The sequence below is a fragment of the Bombina bombina genome, chromosome 4, assembly GCF_027579735.1.
Source record: "Bombina bombina isolate aBomBom1 chromosome 4, aBomBom1.pri, whole genome shotgun sequence".
Classification (NCBI taxonomy): domain Eukaryota; kingdom Metazoa; phylum Chordata; class Amphibia; order Anura; family Bombinatoridae; genus Bombina; species Bombina bombina.
The window spans coordinates 704,402,274-704,415,957 of record NC_069502.1 but is presented as its reverse complement, the minus strand read 5'-3'; the positions used below and the strand labels follow the sequence as shown (position 1 = coordinate 704,415,957).

The window sequence follows — 13,684 nt, the reverse complement described above, 5'->3', positions numbered from 1 at the left end:
GCTCGTAAATCTGTATCTAGAGAGATATATTATAGAGTCTGGAAGACTTATATTTCTTGGTGTCTTTCTCATCATTTTTCTTGGCATTCTTTTAGAATTCCGAGAATTTTACAGTTTCTTCAGGATGGTTTAGATAAAGGTTTATCTGCAAGTTCTTTGAAAGGACAAATCTCTGCTCTTTCTGTTCTTTTTCACAGAAAGATTGCTAATCTTCCTGATATTCATTGTTTTGTACAAGCTTTGGTTCATATAAAACCTGTCATTAAGTCAATTTCTCCTCCTTGGAGTTTGAATTTGGTTCTGGGGGCTCTTCAAGCTCCTCCTTTTGAACCCATGCATTCATTGGACATTAAATTACTTTCTTGGAAAGTTTTGTTCCTTTTGGCGATCTCTTCTGCCAGAAGAGTCTCTGAATTATCTGCTCTTTCTTGTGAGTTTCCTTTTCTGATTTTTCATCAGGATAAGGCGGTGTTGCAAACTTCTTTTGAATTTTTACCTAAGGTTGTGAATTCCAACAACATTAGTAGAGAAATTGTGGTTCCCTCATTATGTCCTAATCCTAAGAATTCTAAGGAGAAATCGTTGCATTCTTTGGATGTTGTTAGAGCTTTGAATTATTATGTTGAAGCTACTAAGTCTTTCCGAAAGACTTCTAGTCTATTTGTTATCTTTTCCGGTTCTAGAAAAGGCCAGAAAGCTTCTGCCGTTTCTTTGGCATCTTGGTTGAAATCTTTAATTCATCATGCCTATGTCGAGTAAAACTCCGCCTCAAAGGATTACAGCTCATTCTACTAGGTCAGTTTCTACTTCCTGGGCGTTTAAGAATGAAGCTTCGGTTAATCAGATTTGCAAAGCAGCAACTTGGTCCTCTTTGCATACTTTTACTAAATTCTACCATTTTGATGTATTTTCTTCTTCTGAAGCAGTTTTTGGTAGAAAAGTACTTCAGGCAGCGGTTTCAGTTTGAATCTTCTGTTTATGTTTTTCATTAAACTTTATTTTGGGTGTGGATTATTTTCAGCAGGAATTGGCTGTCTTTATTTTATCCCTCCCTCTCTAGTGACTCTTGCGTGGAAAGATCCACATCTTGGGTAGTCATTATCCCATACGTCACTAGCTCATGGACTCTTGCTAATTACATGAAAGAAAACATAATTTATGTAAGAACTTACCTGATAAATTCATTTCTTTCATATTAGCAAGAGTCCATGAGGCCCACCCCTTTTTTGTGGTGGTTATGATTTTTTTGTATAAAGCACAATTATTCCAATTCCTTATTTTTTATGCTTTCGCACTTTTTTCTTATCACCCCACTTCTTGGCTATTCGTTAAACTGATTTGTGGGTGTGGTGAGGGGTGTATTTGTAGGCATTTTGAGGTTTGGGAAACTTTGCCCCTCCTGGTAGGAATGTATATCCCATACATCATAAATTATGTTTTTAGTGAGAGCACGGATGAAAGTTAGAGTCCGGAGATGCAGGAGAGTCTTTCTGTGAAACTATCCGGACTCATATTAACAGCTCCATAAGCAATCAGCGTTGACGAGTTTCGCTGCCTGCTTTCTTCACTCAAGTCCATGTCAGAAGCAACGCTACTATCTGTCAAACTTGAAGGACCGTGTTACTGTTCCACGGCATAGATTCCGCTAAGATAGTTTAATTTTCCTTTTCATTGTGCGAATATATGTAATTATAGAAGACAGGGCCTCAGTGGGACTCCTTTATTTTTATGGAATCAAGGGTTAATATCTCCTGAGGTGGGTTATTGAACAGTGGGGGACTTTAATCATGTTTGTTATGTGATTCTGTCTGCTTATGTGTAGAGATGTTGGGGCTTATGGCTATTACGGAACGTAAACGTTTTTTCGAGCTGCGCAGTTCTTGTAAGGATTGGTGCGCTTTTCCTTTGGCCTGCTTGTTGTACCTCGTGACCAGGGCGTGGTCACATTTTCATTCTCCATTTCCATATTCCTGACTGAGTGTCGGTGGAGAGGATCTGTTTTCTCTACTTGTCTGGGTCATAGGAGGTGGTGAGTGCCCCAGTCATTTGGGGGTGTAAGGTGCCAGTTATTTTTGTGTCCATAATTTAATCAGTCAAGTTATGGAGGATTAGGATTTCTCTGATTCAGATTCTATTACCTGCATAGATTGCAGGGAGGCCCGGGTATTACAACCCAATCAATTATGTTCCGTATTCCGTAATAGAGTGCTCTCTTCTCCCAATGGGGAGAGGTTGGATACCGCTGAGCCGCTGAGCCGTCGGCCTCTAAGGATTCTGTGTCCCGCGAGGTGCGTCCCATAGAATATTCTGTTCCTACACAGGGAGTTGTCCCAAATACCGTTACCCCTTCTCCGGAAGGAGGTTTATTTCCACCAGAGGTTACTGCATGGTTTTGCATGGCCAAATCTTTGGCGTTGGCGCACTTACATCTTCCTGATTGCAAGTGAAGAGTTCATCCGTGTCCGCTTAACCTGGGTGCGTCAGGTGAGGGGTTGATTATTTCGGATCCTTCCTCTTGGGAAGCGATTCCCTCTGAGGCTTCAGGGGTGCAGCCTTTAGGGTCGGGGCCTTCAGATGCCCACCGGAGGTGAGTTTTGCCTTTTAGATTCAGACTGGTGTGCCTGCGTGTACTACTGAGGCATGTGTTGGCGGCATTAGAGTATTCCGGTTCTGACTCGTCAGCGAATCCTCAGTCTTCTGAATCAGATGGTGAACAGCGCTAGACGAGTGGAGTGATAGGGATCCTACTCCTAATCGTCTCTTGTTTGTGTATCTAATCCCAGTTCTGAGCTCTTGAGGAATCCAGTCTCTGACAGGCTGGTCCTGTTTCCATTCCTTTTTGGCGTTCACCTACGGATGATGCCTACTTTCTTTTTGATCCGGTTAGGATGTGTTTTATTTCTTTCATTTTCAGAGCTGGAGACTGTTGTAGACTTTTACTTTAGGAAAGTTTTTTTTCCTTCTCTGGGATTTGATACTGGTGATTTTATGGTCGCAATTAAAGTTGCTTCTGGCGGAAGCTATATAAAAAAAAGATTTTATGAGACAATATTTAAGCCTCAGAGCTTATTTATCTATTGTTTGTTTGTTTATTTAGTCTAGCCCAGTTAGGGTTTAGAACTTGCAATTAACCCTTGAACAGTTCTGTTGTACCCTGGACATCAGGATGGTCCTGATTGTCTACTAGTTCTCTCTGTTCTTTTGAGGTTTATATCAGACACCTTTGTATCCTCGACAACAGGCTAGCCTTGTTTGAGTTCTAGCGGCTAGATTTAGAGTTTTGTCGGTAACGACCCGCGTAGCTAACGCTGGCTTTTTTCTGGCCGCACCTTTTAAATAACTCTGGTATTGAGAGTCCACAGAATGGCTGCGTTAGGCTCCAAAAAAGGAGCGTAGAGCATATTTAACGCAACTTCAACTCTCGATACCAGAGTTGCTTACGGACGCGGCCAGCCTCAAAAACGTGCTCGTGCACGATTCCCCCATAGAAAACAATGGGGCTGTTTGAGCTGAAAAAAAACCTAACACCTGCAAAAAAGCCGCGTTCAGCTCCTAACGCAGCCCCATTGTTGTCTATGGGGAAACACTTCCTACGTCTGCACCTAACACTCTAACATGTACCCTGAGTCTAAACACCCCTAACCTTACACTTATTAACCCCTAATCTGCTGCACCCGCTATCGCTGACCCCTGCATATTATTATTAACCCCTAATCTGCCGTTCCGTAAACCGACGCTACTTACATTATCCCTATGTACCCCTAATCTGCTGCCCCTAACACCGCCGACCCCTCTATTATATTTATTAACCCCTAATCTGCCCCCCACAACGTCGCCTCCACCTGCCTACACTTATTAACCCCTAATCTGCCGAGCGGACCGCACCTCTATTATAATAAAGTTATTAACCCCTAATCCGCCTCACTAACCCTATAATAAATAGTATTAACCCCTAATCTGCCCTCCCTAACATCGCCGACACCTAACTTCAAACATTAACCCCTAATCTGCCGACTGGAGCTCACCGCTATTCTAATAAATGTATTAACCCCTAAAGCTAAGTCTAACCCTAACACTAACACCCCCCTAAATTAAATATAATTTAAATCTAACAAAATTAATTAACTCTTATTAAATAAATTATTTCTATTTAAAGCTAAACACTTACCTGTAAAATAAACCCTAATATAGCTACAATATAAATTATAATTATATTATAGCTATTTTAGGATTTATATTTATTTTACAGGTAACTTTGTATTTATTTTAACCAAGTACAATAGGTATTAAATATTTAAGATCATGGACCTCTTCAGCTCCCGCTTGGATGATGACTTCAGCCGAATCATGGACATCTTCAGCCCCCTGCTTGGGCTTGGATCAGGACATCGGAGGAGCTCTTCTGGATAGATCGGTGAACCTGGTATGGTAAAGACAAGGTAGGAAGATCTTCAGGGGCTTAGTGTTAGGTTTATTTAAGGGGGGTTTGGGTTAGATTAGGGGTATGTGGGTGGTGGGTTGTAATGTTGGGGGGGGGTATTGCATGTGTTTTTTTACAGGAAAAAGAGCTGAATTTCTTGGGGCATGCCCCGCAAAGGGCCCTGTTCAGGGCTGGTAAGGTAAAAGAGCTTTGAACTTTTGTAATTTAGAATAGGGTAGGGCATTTTTTATTTTGGGGGGCTTTGTTATTTTATTAGGGGGCTTAGAGTAGGTGTAATTAGTTTAAAATTGTTGTAATATTTTTCTTATGTTTGTAAATATTTTTTTATTTTTTGTAACTTAGTTCTTTTTTATTTTTTGTACTTTAGTTAGTTTATTTAATTGTTTTTATTTGTAGATATTGTATTTAATTCATTTATTGATAGTGTAGTGTTAGGTTTAATTGTAGATAATTGTAGGTATTTTATTTAATTTATTTATTGATAGTGTAGTGTTAGGTTTAATTGTAACTTAGGTTAGGATTTATTTTACAGGTAAATTTGTAATTATTTTAACTATTTTAGCTATTAAATAGTTCTTAACTATTTAATAGCTATTGTACCTGGTTAAAATAAATACAAAGTTACCTGTAAAATAAATACAAATCCTAAAATAGCTATAATATAATTATAATTTATATTGTAGCTATATTAGGGTTTATTTTACAGGTAAGTATTTAGCTTTAAATAGGAATAATTTATTTAATAAGAGTTAATTAATTTTGTTAGATTTAAATTATATTTAACTTAGGGGGGTGTTAGTGTTAGGGTTAGACTTAGCTTTAGGGGTTAATACATTTATTAGAATAGCGGTGAGCTCCAGTCGGCAGATTAGGGGTTAATGTTTGAAGTTAGGTGTCGGCGATGTTAGGGAGGGCAGATTAGGGGTTAATACTATTTATTATAGGGTTAGTGAGGCGGATTAGGGGTTAATAACTTTATTATAGTAGCGGTGCGGTCCGCTCGGCAGATTAGGGGTTAATAAGTGTAGGCAGGTGGAGGCGACGTTGAGGGGGGCAGATTAGGGGTTAATAAATATAATATAGGGGTCAGCGGTGTTAGGGGCAGCAGATTAGGGGTACATAAGTATAACGTAGGTGGCGGTCGGCAGATTAGGGGTTAATTATTGTAGGTAGCTGGCGGCGACGTTGTGGGGGGCAGGTTAGGGGTTAATAAATATAATATAGGGGTCGGCGGTGTTAGGGGCAGCAGATTAGGGTACATAAGTATAACGTAGGTGGCGGTCGGCAGATTAGGGGTTAAAAAAAATTAATCGAGTGGCGGCGATGTGGGGGGACCTCGGTTTAGGGGTACATAGGTAGTTTATGGGTGTTAGTGTACTTTAGAGCACAGTAGTTAAGAGCTTTATAAACCGGCGTTAGCCCAGAAAGCTCTTAACTACTGACTTTTTTCTGCGGCTGGAGTTTTGTCGTTAGAATTCTAACGCTCACTTCAGACACGACTCTAAATACCGGAGTTAGAAAGATCCCATTGAAAAGATAGGATACGCAATTGACGTAAGGGGATCTGCGGTATGGAAAAGTCGCGGCTGAAAAGTGAGCGTTAGACCCTTTCCTGACTGACTCCAAATACCGGCGGTAGCCTAAAACCAGCGTTAGGAGCCTCTAACGCTGGTTTTCACGGCTACCGCCAAACTCCAAATCTAGGCCTAGGTTTGTTGACTTCTTGTTTAGAGGTTATTGTCTTGTTTTCGACAAGCTATAGGAGGCCCTTCTATCCTAGATGTCAGGCTGGTCCTAGTTTATTTAGTCTTGGTGGTCACTCCTATGTGTCTTGTCCCTGAGTAGCTAGCATAGTTAGCTGGAATTACGAATCCTGCTATGGCAGTATATTTGTAGTTCCTGAGGTCCTTTGGACAGGAGCTAGGGTTCTCCCTTCCGAGTAGAATTAACTGTGGCTCAACACATATGCAACAGAGCCACAGGCTCTAATCCCCACACAGCCCTTTCGGGGATCAGATGACTTCATGGAGATCTTCAGTACCTGGTGTAGAGGGTGATTCATTTTCCCTTATATTGGAACTCCATTGTGGATTGAATTGTCCTATTTTGGTTCCTATCTCCTTAGGCAGTGCTTCCTTTCTGAAGATTGCTGTATTTTTTACTTCCTCTTGCCTTTTGGGGAAGGTCTTTCTGTCTGGTTGAGGAATCCCAGTTCTTAGGGACCATTTTTTTCTTGCAGTATCCTCTTTGGGATCCTATATACTTTGGGATCTGGGGGATTGTTATGCAGTCTCTTTTGCCACCGTCTGATAGGAGTTTTCAGGATTCTCGTTCATTCGTCAATTCCTTGAGCTGTGGGGTTTCTGGGGGTTGATCCTGATTGCATCTTTAGAGACTGTCATTTTCTCTCAAGCAATTAATTCTGAGCTTTGAGTTCTGTTCTTTTTTTGGGTCCTGCCTTTGTCTTCAGACTTTGTGGGTGTTATCTTAAAGTCTTTGTATGAAATGTAGAAAGCACCTGCCCAGGTTAACCTTGTACACACGCCTCAGCTGATGTCAATGTATAACCCGGTGGGCTAGTTAGACCGGAGTAGGGTCAGAGTCTCTGTCTGCTCCTGTTTGAGCATTGACCATGTGTCATGAATCCCTAGTGCTCCTTCCTTTAGGTTGGGGGGCCTTACAGTCCGGTTCGGATGATATGGAACCTTCCCTCAGTGGGTATCTGGTTCTCTTTATTAGTCAGGGTGTCGTCCTCCTTTACCCTGTTTTTTAGTAGGGGGGTGTTGGTCCGCTCTGCTTTCTGAGTTTTTTTCTCTTGCTCCTTTCCAGGAAGGTCCTGGTGCACGTTTGCTAGCTACTTGGTTGCCTTGACGTTTAGTCTGCCTTCCTATCGAATGGAAGCCTGCGGCTTTCGTTTGTGGCGTGAACGGATATTACTATTCAGTTCCTGTTTGCTCCCGGGGTTTTTGACCCGCAAGCGTTCAGTTATCTGTGCTAGATAACTGTCTGTGGTAAGGTAGTTATGTTCTACCTTTTGTCCTTCCGGATCTTCGGTTCTGGTTAAGGCTCTACATTGGTTCTTTGGATCCATGTAGGAGGTCGTCTGAAATGTTTTCTTTTCCTTCCTCCCCTCCGTCGTAGAGTATTCTCTGCGGGGCATTATCCTCTTGCAGCCTTGTAGTCTGCTCTTTTTCGAGTTATGCTTGGGGCTTTTCTCTCTGTTCTGTCCTCGACTCTTCTTCAGGGATTGTTTCTGGAGGTTCTTTCGGACCTTTTTATCTAATTCTTCCTTTCTTTAGTTAGTTGGGGAGAATGTGGTATGGGAGAGTTTGTGTGGTGTTCCTTTTGCCATTGATCATAGAGAGGGTTTAACTTTTGTGTGTCTCTAGACAGTGGGACTTTGTCTCCTCAGCGACTTTTGTGCTCATTTGAGTCCAGGATTTATGTGTGGTCTCTAACAGGTATCCTTATGGTTCTAATTGATGGGCAGTTACCTTGTCCTCTTCCAATTTTTTGTTCCTTCTTCTTTTATCAGGAATTTGAGTTTTGGCAGGCTGTGGTGCCCTCAGAATGGGATGCTTTTTTTTGTTCCCGTCCGTTTGCATTTGTTGTCCTCTATAAGCTTGGGTATTGATTTCCCAAAAGTAATGAAAGCAGCTGTGGACTCTCCCCGTTTTAAGAAGAAAAACTTAAATTATGCTTACCAGAATATTTTCTTTTCTTCTGTGCGGGGAGAGTCCACAGCTCCCCACCCGTTATTTTTCCATGGGCGGCCTTAAATTATTTTTTATTCGTTCTTCTGGCACCTTTTTCACCCTGATATTTCTCTTACTGTTCCTTGTTCCCTTGGCAGAATAACTGGGGGATGAGGGATGTGGGGGGAGGTATTTAAGCCTTTGGCTGCGGTGTCTTTGCCTCCTCCTGGTGGCCAGGTTCTGTATTCCCTCAAAGTAATGAATGCAGCTTTGGACTCTCCCCGTACAGAAGAAAAGAAAATTATCTGGTAAGCATAATTTAAGTTTTTATTTAACTTTTCGAAAGTACCTTTAAGTGTGTTTAATTGTGTTTGTTTAACCATTCCAGAACGAATCAAGAGCACTCTTTGCAGAGAAGGAGCACTGCCAGTTCTTACCATGCTTTTGCAATCTGCTGACTCTGAAATTCAGGTATGACCTCAAACATCATTAAATGCAAAATGTTATTAAAGGAATAGTCTAGTCAAAATTAAAAGTTATTGATTCAGATAGAGCAGCCAATTTTAAGCAACTTTCTAATTTACTCCTATTAGCCATCTTTATTCGTTCTCTTGGTATCTTTATTTGAAAAAGCAAGAATGTAAGCATAGGAATCGGCCCATTTTTGGTTCAGCACCTGGTAGCGTTTTCTGATTGGTGTCTAAATGTAGCCACCAATCAGCAAGCATTACCCAGGTGCTGAACCAAAATGGTCCGGCTCCTAAGCTTACATTCAAATAAAGATACCAAGAGAACAAAGAAAAATTGATAATAGGAGTAAATTAGAAATTTGCTTAAAATTGCCTGCTCTATCTGAATATTCAGCGTTTAATTTTGACTAGACGATCCCTTTAAGGTGTAATTATCAACGTAAAATTTAGCATATAGAAACTTGACGGTGGATAGGAACCGAAAAGGCCTCTACCCATATTACATGTTACTGTTTTCTTAGGATAGCCTTATGCATGTCCCAGGCATTTTTTAATTCCTTTACAGTCTTTGTGTTTACAACTGGAAGTTTATTCCATGAATCCACCACTTTCTGTAAAAAGAAAATATTCCTAACATTTCTCCTGAATCTATTAGACTCTAATTTAAGATTGGTTATATACTTTACTTGCAAGTAATGTCAACGACTGCCTTCTATATACTGAACACATAAAATCCAATATTCTCTTTCTGTAAGAGAGAGATTTTTTTTAAATACAGAAGCATGGGAAGTTTTTGTTTTTTTGTTAAATAATTAAATTTGCCATACAGCCTAACTGCACTGTTAGAATTGTTGACACATAAACCCAATGGGTATGTTTTGGCCTAAACCAACTAGGCCTTGTCTAGGGCAGCACGATTCAGGGGGCAGCTGGGTTTGAGGTGTAGTTCTAGGGCATGATCTCTTCCCAAATGCTTTATTATTAATTGTATTTTATTACCTTTTCTCTGAGTGCACCGACTATTCTTTAAGGCAGTGATTGATTTTTACTAATCATCCGGTGTGGTGTAAAAGATGTATTAGTTTATGCCAGCAAGATGTTTGAAAGTGTGTTAGGGGTGTAAACACATACCATATATACAGGTGAAACTCGAAAAATTAGTATATCATGCAAAAGTTCATTTATTTCCCTAATGCAACTTAAAAGGTGAAACTAATATATGAGATAGACTCATTACATGCAAAGCAAGATAGTTCAAGCCGTGATTTGTCATAATTGTTATGATTATGGCTTACAGCTCATGAAAACCCCAAATCCACAATCTCAGAAAATTAGAATATTACATGCAATCAATAAAACAAGGATTGTACAAACCTGTAGAACAATATCGACCTCTGAAAAGTATAAGCATGCATACAGTATGTACTCAGTACTTGGTTTGGGCCCATTTTGCAGCAATTACTGCCTCAATGTGGCGTGGCATGGAAGCTATCAGCCTGTGGCACTGCTGAGGTGTTATGGAAGACCCAGGATGCTTCAATAGCGACCTCAGCTCTTCTGCATTGTTCGGTCTCATGACTCTCATCTTTCTCTTGGGCAGGCGAGTTTGCTGGCCAATCAAGCACCGTAATCCCACGGTCATTGAATCAGGTTTTGGTGCTTTTGGCAGTGTGGGCAGGTGCCAACCAAGTCCTGCTGGGAAAATGAAGTCAGCATCCCCATAGAGCTCGTCTGCGGAAGGAAGCATGAAGTGCTCCAAAATCTCCTGGTAGACCGGCTGCGTTGAACCTGGACTTAATGAAGCACAGTGGAACAACACCAGCAGATGACATGGCTCCCCAAATCAACACAGACTGTGGAAACTTCACACTGGACTTCAAGCATCTTGCAGTGTGTGCCTCTCCATTCTTCCTCCATACTCTGGGTCCTTGGTTTCCAAATGAGATGCAAAATTTGCTCATCAGAAAAGAGGGACTTTGGACCACTGAGCAACAGACCATGTCTGTTTTTCTTTAGCCCAGGTAAGACGCTTCTGACGTTTTGTTGTTCAGGAGTGGCTTGACAAGAGGAATACAACATTTGAAGCCATGTCCAGGATCCGTCTGTGTGTGGTGGCTCTTGTGAAAGTCCCCAACACTTTTGAATGGCCTTTTCCTGACAATCTTCTCCAGGCTGCGGTCATCCCTGCTGCTTGTGCACCTTTTTCTTCCATACTTTTCCCTTCCACATAACTTTCTATTAATGTGCTTTGATACAGAACTTTGAGAACATCCAACTTCTTTTTCAATTACCTTTTGAGGCTTTCCCTCCTTATGGAGGGTGTTAATGATGGTTTTTCTGCACAAACTGTCAGGTCAGCAGTCTTTTCCATGATTGTGATTCCTACTGAACCAGCCGGAGAGACCATTTAAAGGCTCAGGAACCCTTTGCAGGTGTTATGGCTTAAATAGCTGATTAGAGTGGGACACTTTGAGCCTAGAATATTGCATCTTTTCACAATATTCTAATTTTCTGAGATTGTGGATTTGGGGTTTTCATGAGCTGTAAGCCATAATCATCACAATTATGACAAATCACGGTTTGAACTATCTTGCTTTGCATGTAATGAGTCCTATCTCATATATTAGTTTCACCTTTTAAGTTGCATTAGTGAAATAAATGAACTTTTGTACGATATTCTAATTTTTCGAGTTTCACCTGTGTGTGTTTGTGTGTGTGTATATGTGTATATATATATATATATATAATATATATATATATATATATATATATATATTATAATGAAATGTTTTTATTAACAGGAGAAATCATCCAGAGTAGATCAACCAGGATGAAAAAAGACAGGGATTTCAGCACTCTTTTTGAAAAGTATTATTTACTAGCACAATAGTAGATATAGATAACAAAGGAGTTGGCATGGAGGGCCCGTCCCCCCACACAGTGTGAAAAGTGGAATATATGCAGAACGATTATTCAAATCAATTGCAACATAAATATATCATAATAGTAGTATTAGCTGTATCAAATCTAATACACTAAACCTGACCGGTCAGGGGATGTGCGAGTAAAAATACTTGAGAAATGTTTAGATCAACAAGTAAGAGAAAGGCAACATGGATATAATAAGGCAAGTCATTCTTTCTACACCCTGCTGCACACAGCACCCCATATAAGAGGTCACAGTTGGGCAGGTAAATGAGGAGTGGGATCTAAGAAAGAAATCACAGTCTTTAAGATACGGTAGAATAATGTCAGGCATGCAAGATAACTGTGTACATATGGAATCTTATATACAGAGGGAAAATGCACTGCAAAGATCAACTACACCCAGCTGCTACCGACACCTCATAAACTGAGGTATATATTGCCGGGCAGGTTTTCAAAGTGAGATCTAAGTGATCAATTGCGACAAGCCCTCAGGATATGTACAATAGTGTGTGAGCATAACACTCAATTTCACATATAATATGTACAATTCATCACACACAATCTGGATGCAATATTGCATTGAATCTTTTATGATTCAGATAGAGCATGCAGTTTTAAACAGCTTTCCAATTTACTTTTATTTAGCAAATATACTTAATTCCTTTGCTATTCTTTGTTGAAGGAGACATGACTAAGAGCTCAATATAGGGCTTGAAACGTTGCCCTTTTTCCCATGATGTGGAAGCAATAAATACATTTTTATTATTTTTGACAAGAGGCTGGATTCCATTGTTTTTCACTCTTTATTATCAGGGTTGGTTCAGCTGCTGTTTGAAATATTAGTTAGGGATAAGAAGCCACACTCTAGAACCATAAGCAGGAGTTAGATTAAGTCATATCTTCAGTGCCAGTGAAAAAGAGAGTAGACTGTCCTTCATAAAGAAGATAACATTAGGTGCACACTCCCTTCACTAATAATCAATATTAGAGGCCCAGTGTTACACTCAAAAGTCTTGTCAGAGTCCTAACAGGAAAGAGATGCTAAGGCTAAGAAAGTAATCCAGGTTGAGTCTTCCAGCAGCACGCTACGATATCAGCAATTTGAGCATCTCAGTCTGGACGGCTCAGCATCTTACAAGACACGTGACATCCAAGATGTTGGCATTCCGTTATGGAGTGGTTAGAGGTGAGGTCTGGATTTAATAGAGCGGGTCCTATTAACTAGCAACTTTGTCCTCGAAGGAGGTTGCAGAGTGTTCCGCTGCAACCTATCGGCTGTCAGGTTGCTTGTGCGGTGCAATTGCTGGGGTCCATTTGTCGGCACAGAGCAAAACTACCCTGCAGCCATTTCTCCAGTGTGGACCACTGGTGTTCGGTGAGTAGAGCTGTGACAGAAAGGAGGGAGTGGGCCTGTTATGGACTGGATTGCACAGAAGTCAGCGTATGTCATGAAACTGGGTTGGAAGGAGTCAGGGTGTGTCATTGGTGGAATCAGGTCAGTACCTGGGGCTGTTGCACTGACAGGGGAAGCTGCGTGATGGACAGAGGGTAAACCGCCCAACCCCATTGCAATCCCTCAATATCCGGGGTGATTAGGAGGTATGGAAATATACAAGGGAAATAGGAAATAAAATTGTTGGGTTATGGGGCAGCAGGTTTTCCAGTGCCTAGGTAAGCATGAAACTGAGTAAAACCCTGCTTAGGAGCCATTATACAAGATAGTTATATTAGTACTTGCACTGGTGATTCATGGCTAAATGTGCTTCTACTGTTTGCACACATTTACTAAGAGAATGAATCAGAATACTGTAGAAATCTGCCTAAAATGGTGTGTGCATTTATTAGCAGAAGACAAACAACTAAATCTGGATTATATATATATATATATATATATATATTATATATATATATATATATATATATATATATATATATATATATATATATTATATAATCTATGTATTGCTTGTGAAGTGCACCAGAACTGTTGGATTATATGGTATAGCGTGTGTGCTGGACCTTGTGTATGGTCTATATTTATTTAAAACAACAGCTATTACCTGTCTTTCTGTCTTTCTGATGGTACTATGTATACAAAAGTATCAAAGGTTGCATGTGTAAGATTTTTCTTTCCAATGGTATGGAGAGTC

General features: G+C 40.4%; 1 protein-coding gene across 1 annotated transcript in view; it reads left to right on the top strand.

Annotated features, from left to right (window-relative positions):
* LOC128656756 (uncharacterized) overlaps positions 1 to 13,684 on the top strand; it is a 141,955-nt gene that overhangs the window by 67,843 nt on the left and 60,428 nt on the right. Inside the window, exon 6 of the mRNA XM_053710891.1 lies at positions 8,525 to 8,607. Coding sequence (XP_053566866.1) covers positions 8,525 to 8,607 — 83 coding nt within the window. The remainder of the gene's footprint in view (positions 1 to 8,524; positions 8,608 to 13,684) is intronic.